Source organism: Impatiens glandulifera, chromosome 1 (assembly GCF_907164915.1).
Source record: "Impatiens glandulifera chromosome 1, dImpGla2.1, whole genome shotgun sequence".
Taxonomy (NCBI): domain Eukaryota; kingdom Viridiplantae; phylum Streptophyta; class Magnoliopsida; order Ericales; family Balsaminaceae; genus Impatiens; species Impatiens glandulifera.
Genome location: NC_061862.1, coordinates 145,921,508 through 145,948,390, shown reverse-complemented (window position 1 = coordinate 145,948,390; position 26,883 = coordinate 145,921,508). Strand labels below are relative to the sequence as shown.

The window sequence follows — 26,883 nt, the reverse complement described above, 5'->3', positions numbered from 1 at the left end:
TCTCTCTCAACCTTATTGTGTTATGAGAAAAATACCCCCAAAAAAATATTTATACTCTAACCCGTTTTCATAACAGAATACTCTGACCCGTTTACTCGGAATTTAAAACCCGCCCGCAATGGCAAGGAACACCTCAACAATTTTCCCCCTTCTGAGCCATGGGAGAATGTTGCTATAAACATTCATTATCGTGACGCTCCTACAAGAACTATTCCGGCTTTGGCACAACATATCTCATGTTTGCCTCTTGGAAGCCCTTTCTCATCATATTTGACCCATTTTCATATGTATGCACTTTCTCCAAGTATAACTCCTTCTTCTCGAGCACTTCACGAATCTAATGGTACCTTCTTTGAATGTGTTTTGAACGTGAATGAAAACTTGGATTCTTGTTCACATGTATAGCACTTTGTGAGTCACTAAACAGCACAAACTTGCCTTGTGTAATGCCTATTTCTTTCAACAATTCTTTCATCCATCTCATTTCCTTACAACATTCAGTAATGGCAATATATTCAGCTTCTATAGTAGACAAAGCAACACATTTCTGTAGACAGGACTGTCATGATACAGCTCCTCCTCCAAAGGTAAATAAATACCCTGAAGTTGATCTCATAGTGTCAATATCACCACTCATATCTGAATCAGAAAACCCTTCAACATGTGCCTTTTTAGTACCATAACACAAAGCGTATTTGGAGGTCCCTCAAATATATCTTATTAGCCACTTTCTAGTGTGTCTTACCAGGATTTGAAAGGAAACGACTAAGTACTCCAACCGCATGAGCTATATCCGGTCTTGTACAGGCCATTGCATACATCAGACTGCCTATTGCTGGAGCATATGGAACACTGCACATTTCTTGTCTTTCCTCTTCATCCTTGGGAGACATTGTCTTGTTTATTTTCAAGTGTGTAGCTAATGGACAAGCAACTGACCTTGCCTTGTCCATACAGAATCGTTTTAAAATCTTCTCAATATATCTATCTTGAGAGAACCATAGCCTTTTCTTCACCCGATCACGAATGACCTGCATTCCAAGAATTTGTCTTGTTTGACCCAAGTCTTTCATCTCAAAAGACTTAGTCAAATCCTTTTTCAACTTGGAAATCTTGAGCTTGTCTCTCTCAACAATCAGCATGTCATCAACATATTGGAGAAGTATAATAAAATCATTATAAGCAAACTTTTGCACAAAGACACGGTGATCTGTAGACGTCTTCATGTACCCATGGATGATCATGAACGACTCAAACTTAAGATATCACTGCCTTGGTGTTTGCTTCAAACCGTACAGACTTTTGACAAATTTGCACACCTTTCTTTCCTCACCTTTCTTATTGTAACCTTCAGGTTGCTCCATATAAACATCTTCATCCAAATAACCATGGAGAAATACAGTCTTGACATCAAGCTGTTCAACCTCAATATCCATACAAGCAGCTAGACTTAACACCACCCGGATAAAAGTCATCTTCACTACCGGTGAGAAAATCTCATCATAATCGATTCCATGCCTCTGGCCAAAACCTTTGACAACCAGCCTAGCCTTGTATCATGTCTTGCTATCATCACCTTCTTGCTTGATCTTGTACACCCATTTATTTTGTAATACTTTTCTGTTCTCTAGTCTTTCAACTAGATCATATGTGTCATTTTTCAGCAATGACTTCATCTCTTCATCCATGGCAGCTAGCCATTCTTTCTTATGAGCATCCTCAAAAGCCTCCTTATAGCATATAGGCTCCCCACAATCAGTTAGAAGGACATACTCTGTAGCAGGACATCCTCAAAAACCTCTTAAGTATCTCTGTTTGTTGATTCTGTTGATTCCATCTTCTTGTTGAACTTCAAAATCAGCCTCAACATTATCACCAAGATTAGTTTAAGTATCAGTATCATTTCCATGGCCTACATCTTGACCTTGAGGAACATCATCATCACTATCTGAGTCTGAAGCTACATGTGGCCTTGTCTCTTCAACATCATGAGACAACTCAAGACTAGAAAGGTCACGTATGTATGCATCAAGCTTTTCACCATCTTCAAAATTCTCAATAGTCTGATCTTAAAGAAATACCACATCTCGGCTTCTTAAAACCTTCTTATCAATTGGGTCATAACACTTGTATCCTCACTTTTCATCACCATACCCCAAAAATATGCATTGTCTGGTTTTTGCATCTAGCTTAGACCTCTCATCTTTTGGAACATGCACAAAATCTCTACAACCAAAAACACGTAAATAGTCATAATTAACATTTTTACCTGACCAGACGCTTTCTGCACACTTATTATTCAATGGCTTGGAGGGAGAACGATTGATCACATACACTGCAGTGCTCATGGCTTCAGCCCAGAAATGCTTAGCCAACTTGGCATGAGAGAGCATACTCCTCATCCGTTCTAACATTGTTCTGTTCATCCTCTCTGCCACACCATTTTGTTGTGGAGTCTTGGGTACAGTCTGTTTATGTTGAATACCTTTCTCTTTGCAATAATCATCAAATGAGCCTATGTACTCTCCCCCGTTATCTGACCGCACCCTCATCAGTTTTCTTCTTGTCTCTCTTTCAACCAGCTTGTGAAAGACCTCAAACTTTTCTGCAACCTCATCCTTGGACTTTATAGCATATGCCCAAACCTTCCTAGATGCATCATCTATGAAGGTTACAAAATAGGAAGCACCACCTATGGATTTAATCTTCATAGGACCACAAACATCTGTATGGACCAGTTCAAGGACATTCTTTTTCAGTTCCACTTTCGACTTACAGAAGGAGACTCTGTTCTGCTTACCCTTCAAGCAATGCTCACAATTTTCAAGATGAACATCCTTGAGATTCAACAACTCATTCCTCTTGATCAAAACATTCAGCCCCTTTTCACTAATGTGACCTAGTCTCTTGTGCCACAACTTAGAGGATGACTCCATCACAATAGAATATGCTGCATCATAGACAATTTTCAAATTTGTCTTGTATAAGGAATAACATTTCTTACCTCGTGCAACAATCAATGAACCCTTGCTTAGCTTCCATGCTCCACCACTGAAAACATTATGGTAGCCTTCATCATCGAGCTTACTTGCTGAAATCAAATTCTTTCTCAAATTAGGAAGATGTCTTACATCTCTCAATGTCAGGAAACAACCCATTTTTGTCTCGATTCTAACATCACCAAGACCAACTATCTTGGACACACCACTGTTACCCATGCGAACCTCACCATAATCACCAGCTTTGTAGAACTGGAAGTAACCTTTGTGTGGAGTAATATGGAATGAGGCACATGTGTCAACAATCCATGATGTTTCATTTGAAGATGTGCTAAGACAAGAGTCTTGACAGTTATAAGCATATGTTAGTTCACCATCTGAAGCTTAAGCAGATGTATCTACACTCCGTTCTTTCTTTTCTCTAGGCTTCACTGTACCCTTCGCTTTATCATTTTTAAATTTCCAGCACTCGTTTTTCCAGTGACCCATTTTACCACAGTAATGGCAAGCACCATCCTTCTTTGGAGCTCTAGACTTGCTTCTAGACTTTCCCCTGCTCGAACCACTTCTATTATCCTTTGATCTTCCTCTATCAGCCACCAACATATCAGACTTAGAGGGTTTATCCCCCTTTCGATTCTCCTCATCAAGTAAGGAACTGGTGACAAATGTCATGTTAACTTTACCATTTGGTGTTGAGTTGTTGAGAGTGATAATAAGTGTCTCCCAACTTGCAGGAAAAGATCCAAGGACTAAAAGTGCTTGCACCTCATCATCAAAGTTTATCTTCATACTACTCAACTGATTCAAAATATTTTGAAATTCATTCAAGTGCTCAGCAATTGATTTATTATCAATGTACTTCAGATTCACCAGCATTCGTACCAGTGTTGCTTTATTCCATGCTGACCTCCCAGCATAGAGAGCTTCAAGTTTGCTCCACACACTATACGACGTAGTCTCGTTCTCAACATGGTGCACAACATTTACACCAACCCAAGAACGAATAAAGCTGCAGGCCTTTCTATCTGTCTTTTTCCAATCATCCTCTTTTGTAGTCTCAGGTCTAACACCCTCATTTTCAATTGCTTCATTCAAATCATCTAAAACTAACAGATCACTAATCATCAGTTTCCATTTCCTGTAGTTTGTACCATTCAGACTCACCATATCAGGTCTAGATTTCCCCATTAATACTGCCTTAACAACTGACAAAAATCCCAGCAAAGAAACCAGTTGATCTTCTCTTTGAATTTCGCCATGTAACTAGTAGAGCACTATGCCCTGCTCTAATGTTAAAACAGATAACCAATCAATACTACTTTGATACCATTGTTGGGTTTTGCAACAGCAAAATTATGGATCTTCTTCGAAATCAAACATGTAACAAATCAGTTTCCAAATCGTCTATGAAGACAAATAGATTACAAAGACTGAAATAACACAAACTAATAAACGACAACACAATATACGTGGTTCGGTCAAAATCGACATACGTCCACGGGAGGGATAAGTTTCACTAAATCAAATAAATGTCAATAGTAGAAACTTACATGCCCTGCTCTCAAATGAAAGAAGTGATTACACTAGGAATGATTAGACTACTCCACAATCAAAAGCTCCCCCAATCTTTCTCTCTGGATCAGCCAAAGAACAAGAAGAAAAAGGAAACCAGAAAACCCTAGATCTGTAATTCACTCTCTCTCAACCTTACTGTGTTATGAGAAAAATACCCAAAAAAAAAGTATTTATACTCTAATCCGTTTTCATAACAGAAAACCTTGACCCGTTTACCCAGAATTTAAAACCCGCCCGCAATGGCAATGAACACCTCAATAGTACGATCCTATACGATTCAGCTTTTGAGAAACTTACGCAGATCCTTAAGTTCATAAAGAGGTTACTCGATAGAGAATCAACCGATGTCTAGCTCACCCACAATAATTACACACACGGTATAAAGTCTTTAATGATCAACCATTTATTTTCAAATCTAAATGGTCAACATGTTCTCACCATCACTTGACGTTTCTATCATGACCGGTTAGTGATCTAAACAATTCAATGGAAGAATCTTTAGAAATATATTAGAAACCCTCAAAAAAATTGATTAAACTAATTAGAAATATATCGATACGGGAATGAACGTGACCCAATTTATCATACATCTCTTAAAGGTAAATTGATACCTTCCAAAGACAAGTCGATAAGTTGAAGGTCTTCAATTGTCTTTGAGAACTCGTGCATTAGACTATTAAACATATTGACCCATTTTCTTTCAGGCGTGGATCTAACTTTGTTCATGTCGCCTGTAAAAATAATTGATAACTCATCAAGACTAGTCACGTTCTTCCTCTCATTAAAGAACTATGGCCTTGTTTGGATCTAGGTTATTTAAAAAAATAATGATTTGTGAATTTTGAGGAGGTGTAATTTTTTTGGTAAAAAACTTAAAGGATATTAATATATAATAAAAAAATAAAAAAATAATAATTTAAAATAAAGGATATTTTAGTATTTTGTCTAATGAATTGAGTGATATTATAAAGGAGAGGGGAGTGAAATAATATTTTTTTGGATTTTGATTATTGAAATAACTCAAACCCAATAAGGCCTGTGTTTTAAATTGTAATAGAAGCGGCCCATTAATCGCAGATTACCTAATGGAAATTATTTTCCCAATTTCTTAATTGAACATTAACCGAGTATCTACCCAAACTAACAATTATTTTCTCATTCATGTCTTCATTCCATGTCACAAGAATTTCACCTAAAGCTCCTATATAATTAAGAGTTTCCTAATCACATAACTGTCAATTACATAGATATTTTATGATCAACTAATTCATCTTCCGAATTTTAGTCTCACTAAAACAATATATGACATAACAAATGGTTTCCATTAGTGTCTTAATGACGCATCTCCTCACATCATTATTTATCTCATAGACAATCCAAGCAATAATCTTTCTAATCATTGATAAAATCTAGTCGAAATAGCCTTTCTCAGTTTCGAGTCACGATTTCCTTCTTGCATATAACTTTGTGGTAGATCATTTAGTTCCTTCAACTGATAGCGTTTGTAACTTTTGATGAAGAAGAACTTGTATGGAAGTATATAGTAGGGGTGGAATCTAGTGCACATTGAACCACACTTTAGTCTTTAATTCAAAGACCTCCATCATGAGAGATTTGTTTTTATTCATCGTCATATTAGATGTCAAGAATTTTATTTTGATGTTCTCATTGACATTATAATCTAGAGTTCAGAAATCACTAATTCCTCATCAGATATATCGTGAATGAAAACTAGTCATACAAGAACATTAATTTAAGGATAAAGTATTCTAATACGGTTTAACTTAGATTATATATTTTATGGGTAAATAAAATTTATTTTTTACCTCGTTAATTGTTTCTTCTTCTGTCAACAGATCTAAAATAGGACTAAAATAGGACGGGAGTTGATGAAATCAGTTCTTTACTTACTCTCCATTTTTTAACATTCGAGGTCATGTCCCATTCCGAGATGTAAAGACGAATATTCAATCTCAGCTTCATGAAAATCTCTTAACTCATTTAATCTCATTTTTAGTGTACTAAATCTCCTTCACTACCATACCATAATAGTGTAATTTCTATATTATGATATTTTTCAAATAATAATGAGTTAATTTGATATGAATTATATTAAATTCTTGAAAGCAATTAATTTAATTCTAACAACTTATATCCATCATTTAATGAAATTAACACCATTAATCCACATAATAAATGTCATTTAACATAGAAACATTTACCCAAACAATTAATTTCTCACTTTGTAAACAAATATTAAAATAGTAAAAAAAAACACTAAAAACAAGATGAATTTAATAACAAAAAAACAAGAGTAAGTAAATCACCATTTGAGCAATCCCCGATAAAGAGAGAGTTCTTGAGAACGACTGAAGAGAGCTCTGTACTTTCTCTCCCGGTCCCATCGAAGAAGAAAGCTATAGAGAGAGTTTGAGTGTTTATGCATCAGTGAGAGAAAGAGAAAGAGAGAGATTAGAGAGGATGTGGGAAGGAGGATCTTCGGCTGTTTCACCAGCCGGAGACGATGCAGCAGCAGCGGCCGGAGGTAGGAGAAAACCGTCGTGGAGGGAGAGAGAGAACAATAAGCGGAGAGAAAGGAGGAGGAGAGCAGTAGCCGCCAAGATATTCACCGGTCTTAGAGCTCAGGGAAATTACGATCTCCCAAAACACTGCGATAACAATGAAGTCTTGAAAGCTCTTTGTGTTGAAGCTGGTTGGATTGTTGAACCAGATGGTACAACTTATCGCAAGGTTTTGTTTCTTCTTTAGCTAATTTCTTCTGTTCTTAACTACATTTGAACTTGAATCTATGAATTGACCTAGATCTGTAGATTTAGACAGTCAATTGTTGTTTACTTGCATCATTTTCTTCAGATTTCGTTTCTAAGTTAGAGTTATTGTTGTTTTTTTCCATTGATCTTTGTTCTTTACAGGGATGTAAGCCGAACCCATGTGAGATCGGAGGAACTTCAACCAATATTACTCCATCTTCTTCTCAAAACCCTAGTCCTAAATCTTCATACTTTCCAAGCCCAATCCCATCTTACCAACCAAGTCCATCATCCTCTTCATTCCACATTGATCCCTATCAATCTTCTAACATGTTTGCATTTCTGCGTAATTCCATTCCTTCATCTCTTCCTCCACTTCGAATCTCAAACAGTGCTCCTGTTACTCCACCTGTTTCATCTCCAACTTCAATGGCTAAGCAGAAAGTTAACTGGGAAGTAACTGCTAATAACCATCCTTCTGTGGCCTCACTCAATTACCCATTTTTTGCTGCTTCAGCCCCTGCTAGTCCAATCAGACGCAAGAGAATGGCTCCAGCTACTATACCCGAATGCGATGAATCAGATACTTCTACAGCTGATTCTAGTCAATGGATGAACTTTCAGACATTTGCACCTGTAATGGTCCCAAATTCACCAACTTTTAATCTTGTAAGACCTGTTGTTGTTGTTGGTCAGCAAAGTTCTGCAGATGCAGGGTTGATGGATCAAAAGGGTAAGAGCAAGGAGATTGAGTTTGAAAGAATTCAAGTGAAGCCTTGGGAAGGCGAGAAAATTCATGAGATGGGAATCGACGATCTTGAACTCACTCTTGGAAGTGGGAAGACACGAGGTTCGCCCGCCTACTAGTTGTCCCTGAATTGTTTGTTTTGCAAGTAGAAATGGCAAAACAATTGGTTTGGAAAATTGACTGCTTTGTTGAATTGCAAATCTTTAGAACAGTTTGATTATTTATTATGTGTAAGCTAAATTTATTTGATGTTTGGATTTGGGTAATTAATTGAAAGAGTCTTTTTTTTTCCCTTGGGTTGGAGATATTTTTTCCTCCTGACCCCATTTGTGTTGAAAAAAAACTAGTTTTCTGATTCATTGTGTCTTTTTCAAATTGAAAAATTGTGTGTTTTGTTGATGAACTTGCACTAAATTATCAATTGGTTTATAAAATGTAGATTAAAGGAGGGATGATAAAATTTGAACTATTTTTATTGATTGTTTAATAATTTCACTACCATTATTATTTTAATTTAGTTACTATTATATATTATTATAACAATTAATTAATAATTATATTTTAAATAATTAATAAGATTTTAGTTTAACATATATAAATGAATTATACTGTATATTTTTTGTGTGCATTTATTTTAGTTAGTTTAAATGTTATTTATTATTTGTATAAAAATAAAATGTATAAATAAATACTATTATATATTATATAATTAGATTATAGGAATAATAATTTTATAATTTGTTTGCTAAAATAATTTCTTTGTGATTTTTGTTTGAAAAAATTTTGAGAGTAAAAGATTTTATCTAAATTCTTAGTTTTTTGATTTAGCGTAGAATTCATATGGATCATATGAATGCAAAAATGTTGTATTATGGTAAATCGTATTTTTTTCGAAAATATTGAAACGATTACTCACTTATTTTTGCATTATCGAGAAATAGTTAGTTTTTATGGAGTGCTATTTATATTCACTAGATGAAATTCGAGTTTTTAGGTAATTGCTAAGAAATTTGGATTGATGCAACAGACCTACATATTTAGTTACAATCCTAATTATTTTCAGGTAGACTACTTGGTTAAAGATAAATTATCAAACTTTTAATAATCATAATCGTCTAATTCGTATCATTCATAATATTATTATTGCATTTTCTGAGATTCGTTTCGAATAGTCGGTGGAGTCAGTTCGTTCGATAGTCTTTTAGGTAACGTGACTGTATTATATTTCTTCTTCTTTTATTTTTTATTTTTTTTATGTCATTATTTGTCGATATGCTTAAACAATTTAATCATTTAAAAATATGAATTATATTATATTCAAGTTATATAATAATAATAATAATAATAATAATAATAATAATAATAATAATAATAATAATAATAATAATAAGACTCTCTACCTCACCCACTCAAATATTTATGTAAATCACGTAGGAAATTTGACGAAATTATCTTAGGGCGAGTGATCAGCGCATAATTTTAAATGCGCTGGTGACCACTTCATATTTTTTTGACGAAATTGTCCCTGTTACGAGACGCAACTGGATGCCCTGTGAAAAGTCCACAATCGCGAGACGTAACTGACATTCGCGAGAAGCAATCGGCATTCGCGAGACACAACTGGAAATCGCGAGACGCAAATTTTTTAAAAAATATATATATTTGCGTCTCGCGATTGTCAACTTTTCACAAGGCATGGTTGCGTCTCGCAACGAGGACAATTTCATTAAAAAAAATATAAAGTGGTCACCCGCGCATTTAAAATTATGCGTTTGGTCATACGCTCATTTTAATCACTTTGTAAGGTCATCTCGTCAAATTTTCCAAATACAGACTATGATTTGAATATTTCTTCAGACTATTTAAAAAAGATATTAATAAAGAATATTATTAGAAATAAAATTTAAGAGACATTGAAAAGTCTCAAATTCTATTTAGGACCATGTTAAAGTGAAGCTAATTGTTCTATGGAGTTAGTGAATAAATTCCTAATTTTACAAAGTTATAAAATAAATATTATGGTTACAAAATTATAAAATATTATTAGCTTTTCTATTGTCATTTCCCCTTATATCTTTTATCAAAAGAGCCAAAATACTATGGACAAAGTCAAAAATAATAAATGATTGGTGGACCTTATGAAATATAATAACATGTGATACTTTCATTCTTCAACCAGTTACCAATTATTATCATTATGCATTAATTCATCCCTTAAATATTTTGTCAAACTTATATTTCCAAACATAATTATATAATTTTAACGTTTTAGATGTGAATCGAATTTAGTAGTTCAAATCGCAAACACATGCTTGATAGCGTAGATAAATTTTTTGATTTAAATTTTATTTATTAGAGAATACTCAGAATAGAGACAGAAAGAAGGGCAAAAATTAAAATAGAAACATGGTTTTATTTTATTATTAAGTTCTTCAAAGTGTATGTATAATGGAACTATCTAAAAGGGATTCTAGACAAAACAAAAACCCTCCCCTTCCTAATTTCTACCAAACTGGCCAAGGATTCTAAAAATGAATCAGCCATAATAAATCAATCAATCAATCAATCCTTCCTCTTCTATTTTACAAAAGAATGAACCACAAAATCAAAATAATTTTCAATAAGGGAAGTTTCCTGTCATCCAAATATGATCAAGTGTAGTTCTAAGCCCATATTTCATAACTGCCTGATTTCCTGCTCTGAATCCATTTCCATATACCAAAGATGTGTCCACTTCGATCTGATGCTTGAAAAACTCACCAAGCTTCTTCTCAAACGGAGATCTCCCTCTCTGGTTCGATGACGTGGATGCCACGTCACTTGATAGCGATTTTAGCTGAGATTGCAACCAAAAGTGAGCTAGCACTTGACAGATACCTTCTTCTACATCTTGGCTTAGAGTTCGGTAACCTTTACAGAAAACCCAACAATTTGTCAGCATTTCAAATATACATATAAAACAAAGCCCAATTCTTACCTTTAAGTCGTAGCCATGCATGCATCATTTCATGAGCCAAGATTGACCCAGTCAGTAACCTATATGAGAAACGAAGAGAAATTTATATAAAATTGACATCTTTGGTTCAAAAGATGAAAAAAAGTGAGTTAAAACTACCTTGGAAGACCATACAAGACTAGAATTGCTGTAACATCACATCGTCGTGTGAGTTTAAAAGGCTCTGTTATCATGCCCATGACTTTATTTCCTGTCCCAATCTTGGGTCTTTTCCGAATCTAGATAAATACAAAATGAGTTAAATACAAAAGGATTCAAAATGAAGACTGAAAATTAAAAAGAAGGAAACTTACAGTGCTAACAGTCTGTTCTTCAGAAAGGCATAAACCTCTAGTCTCGGGCATGTGATGATGGCCCTGAAGTTAAAGATAACATGGAGGTACTGTAAATTTCCCTTAAATATCATTTTAATCTCGAAAAAACATAAAGTGATATGAGTTTTACATGTTTTTCTCCATCCATGGCTTCGTTTAGTGCTTGTCTTTCAACTAAAAGCAAAGGAACCTGCTGCTCCACTTTCATATCCAAGCTTTCATAAAAATTTTGTATGTCAAGGTAAAGAGGTTGACATTGATTTGTGTCCATGATAACTGAATCTAAACACTCCAGACAGAGCTTTCGTCCATCATTTAGAGCAACGTAAGTAGTATCCCTTGGCTGCATATGTTGAGAAAGAAAACTTACATGAATATAATCATTTTCCAAAGGAAATCCCCAAGTCGAGGCTTGATTGATATGGAATTATTTGGAAATTACTAGATTATTTGGATCAAATGACCAAAATACACTTAACATTTGATATTTTAAGAACGATTTGTACAAAAGAAATGATGGGTGATGGGATATGTGAACAGAGGTCGAAGCAAATGAGATCGCAATCAAAAGGAACCAAATTGATGAGTTTATCAAAAGAATCACACATTTATCAAATATTAGTTTCAAACTGACCGACCTCCATTCGCTCACAACTACAGCACCTAGGTGTTCCATCGTGCTCATGGGTGGGACAGTATTTCTGGACCCAGAATGGATGAGCCCTATATTCTATAAGACCTGCAGCATTTGTGGAAATCTGGCAAAAGAAAAAAAAACAGTTCAATATAATCTCTCAACAATGAAGAGATTAGGAAAGTCAAGTAAATATTTGCTATCAATGACACTCGAGTGTTCAAGACTTGGGATATGCAGTGTTTGTTTGTACTGGCCGTCCTCGTGACAACTCTATTATTATAAACTTTTAACATTTAAAGAAAGAAGTGATTATCCCCGATATTAGTGCAACTATTCATTTCAATTTCACTTTGCTCAGAATCATTCATGAAACTTGATTATTGGTGACAGAATACATGAATTCAGTAGTACTTGAAGTTTTGGGCCTTGTTTGATCTGGGTATCCAATATTCCAATATCAATACCATCACTAATCACTTTTTCTATCAAATCATCCACTAAAATACCCATAATTTGTTTTATAACATTTTAAATACTAAAGATATTTTTGACATTTTACACAAATAACACACTTTTCCATCAAACAATTTGTTACCCCATATCAATCAAGCCTTTGAAATTCAAGGAAATCAAATTACTCAGGAATTTGAATTGGATATAGTTCAAATCCTATTATTGAAAAGAAAAAGACAATTACTAGATTTGTAATACCAGTGAGTGAAAAAATAGAATTGGGATGGAAGAAAATGTATAGGTTTGAATTCCAATTTCAACATACTCCCAAACAAACAATGAAATTAAGATTGGAACGCCTCAAACCAAACACGACCTTAATGATTCAACACAATGATCATTTTTTTTATTTATAAAAACCATCTTAATGACTTGAATATAAATAATACTTACAAATTGTTTACAAACATCACATTTTGGGTGGTGTTTATCCTTGTAGCAAGATTTATGGTATGGATAGCTTCCTGAAATAGAAAACTACATAAGAAGGGGGAAAAAATCAGATATTTACACCCTCAAGTTAAAAGGTTTAAACCTAGATTAGTAATCAAGGATCACAAAATTTGTGTACCTCATAATCTGAAATTGGGTGTTTACAAGCATGACATCTAAAGCATTCTGGATGCCAAACTCCACCAATGCAGTTCAAGAATCTTCCATATCCTATCTCTCTGTTGCAACCAGCACAAACCCTAGCAAATAAGAAAACATAAAATTATGATTATTTACTGCATAAAAAGAAGGAACATAATTACAGAAATATCATTACATTGTCAGTATTATTAGAAGTCATATTTGCGTCATCTCGATTAATACAAACTTTTAACATTTCAAACTATATATATCGAACCAACCACCATAATCTAGGTATTATTACCCATTGTGGAACTATACATGTAACCCATCATTTAATTTGTTTAATTATAAATGTCTTTATTAACAGAGTTGTTGCAAATGCGATTAACTTAACATGGAAACATTAGACTTCAGTCCCTTTAATATTCAATGTTTATGGGATTCATCTAAATGGATTATACTTTATTCCTCCAATGAACTCTAAATAATATTTTTCTAAAGGAACAATTTCAATAAAACTACCATAGAACACAAAGGAAACCCTGAATAAAAGATAAAACTGCAAATATATGCGAAGAAATTAGATTACTGAAGAATCTCACCTGAGCCCTACTGAGTAAGGAAGAGGCATAGGTTGATAAATATGTCCATTTCCATATCGAGGAGGAGACTCAATATTTAAACTTGCTTGTATAGCTTTCGCAAGCTGTTCGTCTTCCTTCAGTTGATACTCATTATCTGGTCAATCATTTGTGATAAATGGAGCAAATTAATAATATTATACATAGAAGATCTATATAACCTCAAGATATTCATATAGCATAAGTTATAATATGAATTCATCATCGGTTGTGTTGCTTACCAATCTTAGGTTTTCTCTTTTGATCATCTTCAGAAAGTGACAATGCAATAGCCTTATCTATATCTTCAATCTCTGTCCAAGCCCCCTGCAATGAAATTTATTCTCATTTAGGTCTCTAGGACAAAGATTCTACCAAAAACTACCAATACAAACTTGTTGAAGACTTCTACCCCTGAACTCGATGTCCCTATTCCAACTGTGTCTTCTACATATCTCTCATTCCAATCATATTGTCCCTCTGAAGTCTTATGGCTAGAGCCCTTAAAAATTTTGCTAAGCCAACCCATTACACAAGTTAAGCTATTAATTTGCACCTGCTAACACTCAATAAAAACTTATCAGAAAATTGAAAGTATCAAATTGATCGATCAAATTAAGCATCCTACATTGATTTATAACAGTTGAATTCAACATTCAGCATTAGAACATTACAGAATTCTTCAGCATACAACAAGGGCGGAAAACTATCATTAGAAAGAATCATTGTTATGAGAGAATAGAACTAACCTTCTTGAGGAGGAATGAAAAACACAGATCAGACGAAACCCAAATCAAGTAAAGACAAGATCATGAGCTGGAAGAGTTCTTCGTTTGGATCAGCAGCAGGAGATGGATTTTCTTCAACCGAAGTCTTCGTTCCCAATTAAAAGGTTGAGAAATTAATAAAAAAAAAGGAAGGAGATGGGAGAAAGAAAACGTGTATATCTATGAAGACAGTTGAAGTATGAACAAAATAAATAAAAGGAAGATATGATTCAAAGTCAAAGAAGGAAAGCGTTGAAATTCTGAGGGTTTTGGAGATTAACCCAGCCAGAAGGAATTGACGAAGAAACTATCAACAATTCCACTTGGGTTGTCCTCCAAAAACAAAATTACGCAAAAATAAATCAGCTTTTGAATGCTGCGTGCCTGGAAATTGCAGGTTTACATGTCATCTTGTGGACTCCACTTTTCAGGATTAGGCGGCATAACCCAAATCCTTGTTTGGATTGCATTGAATTGGGTTGTATTTGTGTGATTGATATATGAAATAATGTTTGATTAAGAACTTGATTGAGAAAGTGATTTTTTGGGTTTTGATTGGGTTTTTCTAAAAGAAAAATATTTGTTTGATTAAAAGTAAAAAAAAAAATTGATTTTTATTTATTTTGATTAAATTATTTTTTATTTCTTTAGATTTTTATTTAATAATTAGTTTATATTAAAAAAAATAAGGAACAATTTTAATATTTTAAAAAGATTTGATTAAATTAATAATGTGATAGTTGAGTTTTAAGATAAAAACTAGGTTGTATCTCAATAACTAATTGATCCAATAATGTAAAAGAAATGCAATGAATAAGGTTGGTCTAAGAACACTTTTTAAGTTGTTGAATTAATTATTATCTTTCTAAAATAAAAAATAACATATAGTAGGAAAAAATTAAAAATATATATCAAATAAACTTTAGTATTTTTTCAGTTCGAAATATTAAAACAATTTCAAACAAATTAAGAAGTATAAATTAAGAAAATACTTCGTTCCTTTATAGTTAATTACATCACTTAATTTATTAACCAAAATGTTAAAATAATTATAACATTTAATTCATTAATTAAAATATTAAAATACTCTATATTTTAAATTTTTATTTTTATTTTATTTATATATATATTAATCTTTTTTAAATTTTTTACTAAAAAAATATTACCTTCTCCAAATTATTATACATCATACATTTTTTTCTCTTTTAATTTTTTAAATAATCTAATACCAAACAAGCCCTAAATCAATACAATTATTCTTAACAAATTATTCAACTTTTTTTTTATTCTTTAATCTATTTTAAAAATTAAGAGAGCTAAATTATGTTTGATCCATATAATTTATTTATCTACCATTATACCTAAACAATATTAAATATTACTATCTGTTAGGTCCAAATTCATTTGCTAACTGATTTGTGATGTCTAATAAAGTAGAGTTTACTTTGATATTTAAATTTGGTTTTTGTTTAATATTAACAGTAAATTGCAATCAGAATTGAATTAAATAAAGATATTATTTTTATTTTTATTTTTATTTTTACTTTTTTAATAAATGAAATTAGCATGACTAATTCCAACCATTATGATTATATATATCTATATATTAAGTTTAATATATTTGACTTTTAATAATGTAGTAGTAAGTTTAGACTTGGTTGGATTTATTAGACTAAATTTAAGAATCTTTTTTATATATACCTTTTAATTCTCTAAGAAAATTTGACTAATAATTATATTAAATCTGTATAAATATTTTTAAAACTGTCCAAACAAAATCACCTTTTTTAAGTCTAATTCATTTACTTTTTATATCACATCAAATATTACTTTCACTTTAATAATTTTATAATTATAACACAAGAATTAAGAGAGAGTAAGTAATTCAATGGTTGTATGAACACAAGAATTAATGCATGTATGTATACATCCTCCCTATATATATATATATATATATATATATATATATATATATATATATATATATATATATATATATATATATATATATATATATATATATATATATATCAAGAATGGGAAATTGTATGTTTCATTTATTGTTCCGTAAATAAATATATGAGAAGATTAACTTGTGTAAAAAAATGTTTTTTAAATTGAAAAGTTAAAATAATATGTGTTGGTGCAGAAAATATTATAACTAGAAAAATATGATTTTATTGATAGAATTCTTAAATAGTTACGGCTCACTTAATTTTGATATATGAAAAACTAATGAGAGACTCTCAATTTAAAGGATAAGATGGAAGGATCTAGAACTCAAATTAAATACAATTTATGACACTAAACAATGCATCTCTTGAGCTTCATCTTCCTTGAAGCTTCATCTTCAACAATTGAGCTTCACCATCACATTAAATGTTTTCCAAGATTATTAATTATTTATTATTTTTAACACCCCTCTTAATTAGTAATCTTGAGTTTCTTCTTGAATTTGTCGAACTTGTCAATCGTGACGGCTTTGGTCATGATATCTGCTGGCTGATCCTCTGTCTTGATAAACTTCATGGAAATTACTTCTTAAGTAACCAAATCTCGAATAAAATGATGTCGTAGTTCAATATGTTTGGACCGAGCATGAAAAACAGGATTCTTTGTCATTGCAATAGCTGACATATTATCACAATGAATAATTGTCGGCTCACATTGCTCAAACTTCATATCCTTTAAAATTCTTTGAAGCCAAACAGCTTCACAAGTTGCATCAGTACATGCTATATACTTTGCTTCGGCTGATGACAATGCCACAGATTTCTGCTTTCTTGAGCTCTATGATATTACATTTGATCCAAGACAAAAGATATAACCGGAGGTACTTTTCGATCATCAATCGAGCCTGCCCAATCACTATCTGTATAACCAACCAGCTTACATTCACTTTCCTTTTTGAATTCAATGCCTTGAGTTTTTGTGCCTTTAAGATATCTAAGGATTCTTTTTGCGGCGTCATCGTTAACTTGAAATTTTTCATTCAACGCCATAGGAGTGGAGAGGGGCTTGCATTGACTCATATTGAATTTCTTGAGCAGATCTTCAATATATTTTTCTTGAGATAGAAAGATTCTTTCTGGGCTTTGCTTAACTTGTATACCAAGAAAATATTTCATGAGTCTCAAGTCTGTCATCTCAAAATCTTTCATCATTTGATTCTTGAAATCTGCCATCATAGCTTTGTTTGTTCCAAAATAGATGAGATCATCTACATATAAACATACAATCAAGAAATCTTTATCAATAGTCTTCACATAGAGAGATGATTCACTTGTACTTCGATTAAAGCCTTTCTTGATGAAATAGCTATTGATTTTGCTGTTCCAGGCTCGGGGTGCCTGCTTTAACCCATACAATGCCTTTTTTAGTCGATAAACTTTTTTCTCCTTTTCTTTGATCTCAAAACCTTCGGGCTGCTCAACATACACCTCTTCTTGAATTTCTCCATTTAAAAAAGCTGATTTTACATCAAGTTGAAATATATTTACCTCCAACTGAGCTGCAATGGCTACACAAGTACGGATTGTCTCCATTCTTGCAACAGGAGCATAAGTTTCTAAGAAGTCAACTCCCGGTTGTTGAGAATAACCCTTTACGACAAGTCGAGCTTTATGTTTTTGAATCAAACCATCCTCACTGTACTTTACTTTGTAGACCCATTTTAAACCAATAGTTTTCTTTCCATCTGGCAAGTCCACGAGTTCCCATGTTGAATTTTTCTCAATTGTAGATAACTCGTCCTTCATTGCTTTTTGCCAATATTCTTTTTGAGAAGCTTCTTGGAATGATTGTGGCTCACAAGAAAATAATCCAAACTCAATTCCATCATAAATGTCTTGAACCATTCGGGTCTTTCTTGGAGGACTATCTGAATCAGGTTCTGAGTCTTGTACAGAATGTTGAGATGAGCTAGTTTGGGATGTACTAGCTTGGGATGTACTAGCTTCGGATGCAATTGGATCAATAAATGGTTGTGATCCCAAGTCTTCAACTTCTTTCCCCTTCCAATTCCATGTAGCTTTTTCATCGAAAACAACATCTCGAGATACAATAATTTTTTTGGTCAATGGATTCATCAATCGACATCCCTTGGATTCATCACTGTAGCCAATGAACACAAGTTTTTTCCCTTTCTCTTCAAACTTCTCCCGACTTTGAGATGAGATTAGAGCATAAGCAATACTCCCAAATATTTTAAAATGATCAATGATGGGATTTTTATCATACCAAGCTTCAAATGGAGTCTTATTTCTGACCGCTTTGGTTGGTGATCGATTGAGAATATATATACCTGTGTGAACAGCTTCGGCCCAATATAGATTTGGAATTCCCTTTCCTTTCAGCATGCTTCTCGTCATCTCTACAATCGTACAGTTTTTTCGTTCAGCTACGCCATTTTGTTGTGGAGATCTACTGACGGTTAATTGTCTTTTGATACCATTTTCTTTGCAATATTCCGTAAAGGAATTTGAGAGATATTCTCCTCCACGATCAGTTCTCAAGCACTTCATTATATGACCACTTTCCTTTTCAACTAGAGACTTGAATCGTAAGAAAATAGAAAATGCTTCGGACTTTTGATTAATGAAATAAATCCACATCATTCTTGTATAGTCATCAACAAAGAGAATGAAATACCTCTTATCTCCAGGAGTAGGAGTTTGCATCGGGCCACATATATCAGAATGGACAAGTTCAAGTGGTGCTTTTGCTCGCCATGTAGTTTTGGGAAATGGGAGCTTGTGCATCTTTCTATAAATACAACCTTCACATATATCATTCATCACTTGAATAGAAGGAAGTCCAACCACCATGTTTTTCTTTTTTAGTAGTTGAAGTCCCCGTTGATTTAGATGACCATATCGAAGATGCCAAAGTTTAGACAAATCTTCATTTTCCACTTTTAAAGCACAATCATTTTTCAATGGAAACGTGAGAGAAAAAGTTTTATCTTTCATTTCGACAGTTGCCACAACCACATTCTTCTTTTTGTCAAATATTTTGCATCTTCCATCATCAAAATATACTGATAAGTCCTTCTTGATAAGTTGTCCAATACTAAGAAGATTATATGAAATATTAGGGACATAAAGAACATCCGTGATAAGCTTTTTATTACCTCCCGAAGTTGGAACATCAATGGTTCCTTTTCCTTTCGCATCTTGATAAGAACCATCTCCAAGAACAACGGTTGAAGTAATGTCTGAGTTGAACTCCACAAACATATCTTTATTGCTGGTCATATGGTTGCTAGCACCGCTATCAAGATACCATCGACTTTTTGACTTCTCTTCACCATTTAGAGAAACAAACATAACGTCATAATCTTCTTTCACAAATTTTGCATCATCTTCTTTCATCTCCTGATTTTGAAATCGACAATCCCTTTAAGAATGATTATGGATTTTGCATCTTTTGCATTTGAAATAACAATCTTTTGACTCATGATTTGATTTCTTGCAAATGATATAGGAATAATAATCACTCGATTGTTGTGGTGCTTTGCCTTTTCAACCGAATGTCTTCTCATTTTTCTTACCAAATTTGTTGTGATGACTTCTTGAAAATGCTTCTGGTACTTGCTTGGATTTGAAGGCTTGATCAGTTGATGGAGTACAAGAGCGATTAATTCTTTGCTCATGTGCTAGAAGAGATCCAGTCAACTCATATATTGTCATCTTGGACAAATCTTTTGATTATTCAATTGCAGCAGCAACATGATCGAACTTTTGAGGAAGGCTTCGAAGAACCTTTTCAACAACCTTTTTGTCTTTGATTTCATCTCCGCTGCTTTTTATTTGATTGACAATAATAGAAACACGAGAAGAAAAATCTTGTACCTTTTCTCGATCTTCCATCTTTAGATTGTCAAAATCTTTCCATAAGGCTTGGAGTTTTAATGCTATCGTTTTCTCCGTACCTTGAAATTCCTGTTTCAATATCACTCAAGCATCTTGAGCCTTTTTTACTCCAAAAATACGAGGGAATATGGTTTTCCCAACTCCTTGTTGAATATAGCGCAAAGCTAATGCATCTCGTTTTTTGAGATCCTTTTCAAATTTCGCGTATCCTTCGTCGTCTTCATCGGGCACATCGAGTTCTTCTTCATCTATCATATCCCAAAGACCTAGGGATATGAAAAATGTTTCCATTTGGCTGCTCTAAATTCATAGAATTCGCCTTCAAAGATAGGAACTTGACTTGGAGAGTATGAGAATAGAGTAGATGCCATTTCAAGATTGAAACGTAACCTTGCTCTGATACCAAATTTGTTGGTGCGGAAAATATTATAACTAGAAAAATATGATTTTATTGATAGAATTCTTAAATAGTTATAGCTCACTTAATTTTGATATATGAAAAACTAATGGGAGACTCTCAATTTAAAGGATAAGATGGAAGGATCTAGAACTCAAATTAAATACAATTTATGACACTAAACAATGCATCTCTTGAGCTTCATCTTCCTTCACGCTTCATCTTCAACAATTGAGCTTCACCATCACAATAAATATTTTCCAAGATTATTAATTATTTATTATTTTTAACAATATGACCTTATAAACAATATGGTCACGTCCTTTTAAAAAAACATGAACTTGTTTTTAAAAAAAGACTAAGTTTTTGTAAGTGAAAAATGCACTGAAATTGGAAGAAAAAAAAACTAATTTTTTAACTGAAAAAAGGCGCTTTAACATTAATTTTTTTTAAAAATACTAAGGCAAACATTGAGTTCATAGGCGCCGAATATTAATTCTTTTTCAAAATAATTTCTCTCTTTAGACTTATTGCACAGTAGAAGACAACAACATAGACCCCGTCGCAAGGTCAAGGAGGCAATTAATACGCAGCAAAACCCATTTCGACGAAGCATTTTCGTCGAGGACATCGTCTCCATAATCTCCACTAATTCTTCGGTACGACGATCAACATATGACAAATGGTTCCCGCCGGAGCGACTATAACTGAATTGTCGGCCATAAAGACTTAGATCCATATGTGAATCATTTATTGCTCATATTCTCGCTATGATGCTATATATTGTTGTGTATAGCTAGTGGGTTCAAGTGCAAAAGAACATCATGTTCGTTATATTCAACTCTAAACATTGTCACTCAAAGTATTACCATACACATTCCTCCATTGCCCAAGTACATAATTTCTCTTAAAAAAGAGAAATTGTCAATAGAATTAGTGATCCGAACAAGCAGTAATATACAAAATGTTTGCTATAATTATGTAGATGGCCCAATCAAATACAGATAATTCTAACCATTAGAAAGTCACCGGATAGAGAAAATAATTTTTTGAAAATATCTTTTTTCGAAAAAGAAGATAATAGGAAAAGCGATTTTTTTTATTTTTTTTTTACTTTTATTTCTTGTCCTACCCACCTTTCAAACAATTTTTCCCAAACTACCACCTTTTCATTCATATTCCCAAACTACCCACCTTTCTCTCTCTAAATCATTAATCAACCCATTAATTAACTCACTCTCTATTTAACCCACTAATTAACTCCCTCTCTCTCTCTCAACCCATTAATTAACTACTCTCTCTTTCAACTATTAATTAATATCCTCACTTTTAAACTATTAATTAATTCAATTAAAATATATTATATAAATATTAAAATAAAATAATATATAAATATAATATATATAGTTACAAATTAAATACACTAAATTAAATAACTATTATAAATTAAAATAAAATAGAATACATTAACTTGAAATAAAATATATTACATAAACATTAAAATAAAATACATTACATCACAATAAAATACATAACATAAACATTACAATAAAATAAAATACATAATAAATATTAATCACGTTCAATATACAATAAAATGCATATTTTATCTTTATAATTCAATTTTTTTATATTTGAAACTGCGACGTTTAATGACCTTCAAAATGGTCAAACTTATTGTCAAAGGTCAAGAGAATTATTTGAAACTGTTGAGAAAAAAACATCATCACACAAGGTTATTCCATACAATGAACAAAGATAAGTCTTCGAAATCGTTACTGCACAATACAGAACCATAAATGGATATTGGAAGGGTGGTAACAAACATAATGTGGATTTATATAGAGGTTTTGCTCTTGTGGAAAATGGAGTAGATATCATAAAATTGAATTATAAAGATAAAATATGCATTCTATTGATTAATATTTATTATGTATTTTATTTTATTGTAATGTTTATGTTTTGTATTTTATTATGATGTAATGTATTTTATTTTAATGTTTATGTAATATATTTTATTTCAAGTTTCCGTTTATGTAATGTATTCTATTTTATTTTAATTTATAATAGCTATTTAAATTATTTAATTTAGTGTATTTAATTTGAACTATATATATTATATTTATAGATTTAAATAAAAATAAAACATATGTGTTATTTTATTTTAATATTTATATAATATATTTTAATTGAATTAATTAATAGTTTAAAAGTGAGATATTAATTAATAGTTGAAAGAGAGAGAGGAGTTAATTAATGGGTTGAGAGAGAGAGAGAGAGTTAATTAGTGGATTAAAATAGAGAGTGAGTTAATTAATGGGTTAATTAATATTGTAGAAAGAGAAGGTGGGTAGTTTGGGAATGAGAATGAAAAGGTGGGTAGTTTGGGAAAATTTGTTTGAAAGGTGGGTAGAACCGGAAAGGGTTCTGGAAACGGGTACCCTACATGCCGGTTAGTGAAGTATCCATTCCCGAACTTAATTTTCAAATTACTACACAACCCCAAACCTGAAAGGTATCTCTATTTAAATCCCCATCCCCGATTCGTCGGATATCCGATCCCGACGGATTCCCCATTATCCGATATTAAATATTAAAAAATTATATTTTAATTAACTAAAATTATATAAATTAAATATAATATGTTATTACAAAATATAATTAATCTAAAACTATTAATAAATATTATATCCTTAAACAAAAAACAAGAAATCATCCGTATTATAAAATATAAATTCATCCATACTACAAAATATAAATTCATCTATGCATACTACAATACAAATAAGAAGGTTGAAAAAGATAAAAGTTGAAGACTTGAACTCTTGAAGTAAGGTTAAATAGAGAACTGGAGATACAATGAGAAAGAAACATTTATTACAAATGAATTGAAATGATGCTAAGCTTGATGTGGGTAGGAAATTATGTTAAGAGTAATGATAAAATAATTAATATATTTATTTAATGATAGTTAGTAGTTACGACTTATGACGTAGAATTTGATAAGTCACTTAAATTTTATTAATATATATTAATATTTAATATATTCGGGTATTGGGTATCAGGTTTGGGTTTTCAACACTCCCCATCCCCGATCGGGTATCATTTTTTACTCCTCGACCCCGATTTAAAATATCTGAACTCGATCATCAGGTACCCACGGGTATCGAGTATACGGGTACTCATTGTCAATCATAGGCAGACCATGTAGAATTCATGATTTTGCTTACATTAAAATGTTGTTTCCCGTATCATTTCTCAATTTATTAATTATTCAAATAATCCAAAATACTTTTAAAACTTGTTTGGATTAAGATTTTTTAATAATCAAAGTTATTTAAAAAATAATAATTTGTGATAATTTTGAAGAGATATAGATTTTTAACTAAAAAAACATAATATATAATAATAAAATAAAAATTAAAAATTTAAAATAAAAAATATTTAGTATTTTAATCTATTAATGTAATGATTTCGTACTTAAGAAAAAGAGTCAAAATGATGTTTAATTATGTTTGATCAATGAAAATACCTATTTTCATTGATGAGTTCAAAACTAATTTAAATAAGATTATGATAAGCGAAAACCCTAGAGAAAAGTTATGATAGTTAATTAGAGATAATGTTATAACAAAAGTGAAATTAGAGGTCATTGTCTTGAGCCAACAACTTAGAAATTGAAATGTTCAAGTTTTATCTTAAAAATAACACAACACTATTCAATCCTAATTTTTTAACAAATTTGAAGATGAAATTCTTGTAAAAATCTTGTCCCTAGTTAGGACCAAATTTTCAAATTTCCAATAAAACCTTATTTTTTTTTCTATGTTAATGACAAGAAGCTCTAGATGACATGACAATGGATATATTTATTTTTTAAAAAAAATGAAATAACGGATTAAATATGTAATTCGCAAACACACTTAACAAGTTGCGAAACTTACTACCTGACAGGCTCAAACTCAGGACCTTAGAATAAGTATTCATCTAGACTAGAAGGATGAATAGATCCATTACATTTTAGATCTATCCCTATATCTTTCTACCTTAGTCTTCCATCAGCTTTTACAAATAAAAAACCATAACATAAAATATAAAAACACAACAATTACTCTATTTTTGATATATTTTAAAATAAAATAAATAATTATATTATGGTGATTTAAAAATATAATATACAATCGAAAAATCATCTAAAATCATTACAAAAATAATTGTTTTTTTTAAAAAAGAAAGAAAATTAAATTAAAACCTACAGAAACAATCTATAAAATTCAATTAAAGAGTTTAACTTAATAAAACCTAAGAACTAACTTAAAAAAACCTACAGAAACAGTCTTATAAAAATCAATGTGCCAATATTTTCAAGTAACCTGCTCTTAAATAGAACTTCTATAAATTTTTATTTATATTATATATTCAATCAATTAATTTACTAAAATATCAAAACACCCTTTAATTAATTTCTTTAAATAACTCATATAAACCTTTTTTTAAGCCAAAGATCAACCTGCCTAAATTAACCTAACAAAATTAAGTCAATCATCAACCTAGCTAAATCAGACAATTCTACACATTCAAAAGAACAACAAAATAATCTCAAATAAAACAAAGAAACTATCCTCCAATCCAATAAAAAGTAACAAAATCTTGAAATTCATAATAAATAAAAGTACAAACACTAAGGTTCTTCCAAAGCAAAAAAAGATAAAAATATTAAGTAATGAAAAACAAACATCAAAATGTAGTTTCTCACATCCTTCATTCATTCAAAGCATTATCTAGTCAAAAAGACTGAATCCCATATCCTGTAAAACAAAAACAAAAATAAAACAAAAGATTAAATATAAATATAAATTTCAATAAAAAAACATAAATTTGTAAAAAAACAAAACTTACATCATCAGATTCTTCCTTCTCCACAACCTTCTCTTCTTTCTGCTCTGCAGCCGGAGCAGCGGCGGCGCCACCAGAAGCGGCAGCGGAAACCGCCACAGCACCACCACCACCGGATGGAACAGAAGACAATTTCTCCCTACCAGCAGCGATCAATTCGGTTATGTCCTTACCCTTGACAGAACCCAAAAGCAATTCAATCTTCTCTTCATCAGCATCAACTCCAACTGTAAATCCAAAAGATGAAAACTTTCAGATTCAGAAACAAGATAATCTCAATCTATACTGATGGAAGGAAAAATTATTGGGTTTCTTTCAGACAAATGCCTCGATTGTCGTCAAGGTTTTATGAATGGAAATGAATCGGACTCGTCATCATTTTGATCATCATTAAGAAACCCACCTCTAATAACTCATAAAAATGAATATATCAATCTAGATCTATATCAGTAAACGCCTAAAATACTTTATTTAGGTCAAATCATCAACAGAAAATCAATAAAGCTCACAGATTTAACGATTTTCATGAACTAATATATCAAATTGATGTCAAATTACCTGATGCGAGAACGGCCTTGATATCCTCAGCGGTTGGACTGGTCTTTCCTCCCAAAACCAACAACAAATATGCGGCAACAATCTTCATTTTGCTTAGCTACAGAAAGAAAGTACGATTAAACAATAAGAAAATTGATTTCTGAACTAGGAATGAATCTGGATAGAAATATAGAGAAAGAGAGAGATAGAAATGTACTTGGAAGATTAGGATCTAGCTGAAAATCAACGTACAGACGCTCTTCACTCCTGATTTTAGAGAGGCGGAATGGAAGGACGATCATATATATATGCGCATCTCTAGGGTTTGCCATATGGGCTTCTTTGGGCTGATAACTCATTACCTGTCAACAAAAAACAGATAGTTCAGTCCAGGCCCATGAAATTTGATCATTTGTGTCTTTTCTCTATTCTTGATTAAAAAATATTTCCATCCTCTCTTTTTTATTTTTTAGTTCTTAATAATAAACTAATTATGAATTAAAACCAATATGTAAATCAATCCTAAGTAATAATAAAAATAAAAAAATTTAAACCTATTTCAAATTGTTTATATCAGTCAAAAAATTGCACTCCCAAAATGCAGCTTGAGAGTGTAAAAAATCACTTACAACCTATATCCA

General features: G+C 31.9%; 3 protein-coding genes and 1 non-coding gene across 4 annotated transcripts; 1 reads left to right on the top strand and 3 right to left on the bottom strand.

The window, feature by feature from the left end:
- Window positions 1-6,968: 6,968 nt before the first annotated feature.
- Window positions 6,969-8,399, top strand: LOC124920034 (protein BRASSINAZOLE-RESISTANT 1-like). The gene is made up of 2 exons (XM_047460422.1): window positions 6,969-7,328; window positions 7,511-8,399. The coding sequence occupies exons 1-2, from the start codon at window positions 7,059-7,061 to the stop codon at window positions 8,213-8,215; spliced, it is 975 nt and encodes a 324-aa protein (XP_047316378.1). The 5' UTR covers window positions 6,969-7,058; the 3' UTR covers window positions 8,216-8,399.
- A 2,066-nt stretch (window positions 8,400-10,465) lies between these two features.
- Window positions 10,466-14,397, bottom strand: LOC124920033 (protein DA1-like). Its single transcript, XM_047460421.1, has 11 exons — window positions 14,185-14,397; window positions 14,015-14,099; window positions 13,755-13,890; window positions 13,148-13,268; window positions 12,970-13,053; window positions 12,065-12,184; window positions 11,557-11,769; window positions 11,406-11,468; window positions 11,212-11,330; window positions 11,074-11,132; window positions 10,466-11,006 (listed from the first exon to the last, which is right to left on the bottom strand). The coding sequence occupies exons 1-11, from the start codon at window positions 14,299-14,301 to the stop codon at window positions 10,714-10,716; spliced, it is 1,410 nt and encodes a 469-aa protein (XP_047316377.1). The 5' UTR covers window positions 14,302-14,397; the 3' UTR covers window positions 10,466-10,713.
- Window positions 14,398-25,408: 11,011 nt separating this feature from the next.
- On the bottom strand, window positions 25,409-26,546 carry LOC124911486 (60S acidic ribosomal protein P2B-like). Its single transcript, XM_047451985.1, has 4 exons — window positions 26,460-26,546; window positions 26,264-26,360; window positions 25,709-25,932; window positions 25,409-25,617 (listed from the first exon to the last, which is right to left on the bottom strand). Exons 2-4 carry the CDS (start codon window positions 26,349-26,351, stop codon window positions 25,591-25,593), a joined length of 339 nt encoding a protein of 112 aa, XP_047307941.1. The 5' UTR covers window positions 26,352-26,360; window positions 26,460-26,546; the 3' UTR covers window positions 25,409-25,590.
- LOC124923249 lies at window positions 26,016-26,101 on the bottom strand. The gene has a single exon (XR_007098249.1). It is a non-coding gene; the product is annotated as a small nucleolar RNA SNOR75 (small nucleolar RNA).
- Window positions 26,547-26,883: the final 337 nt, after the last annotated feature.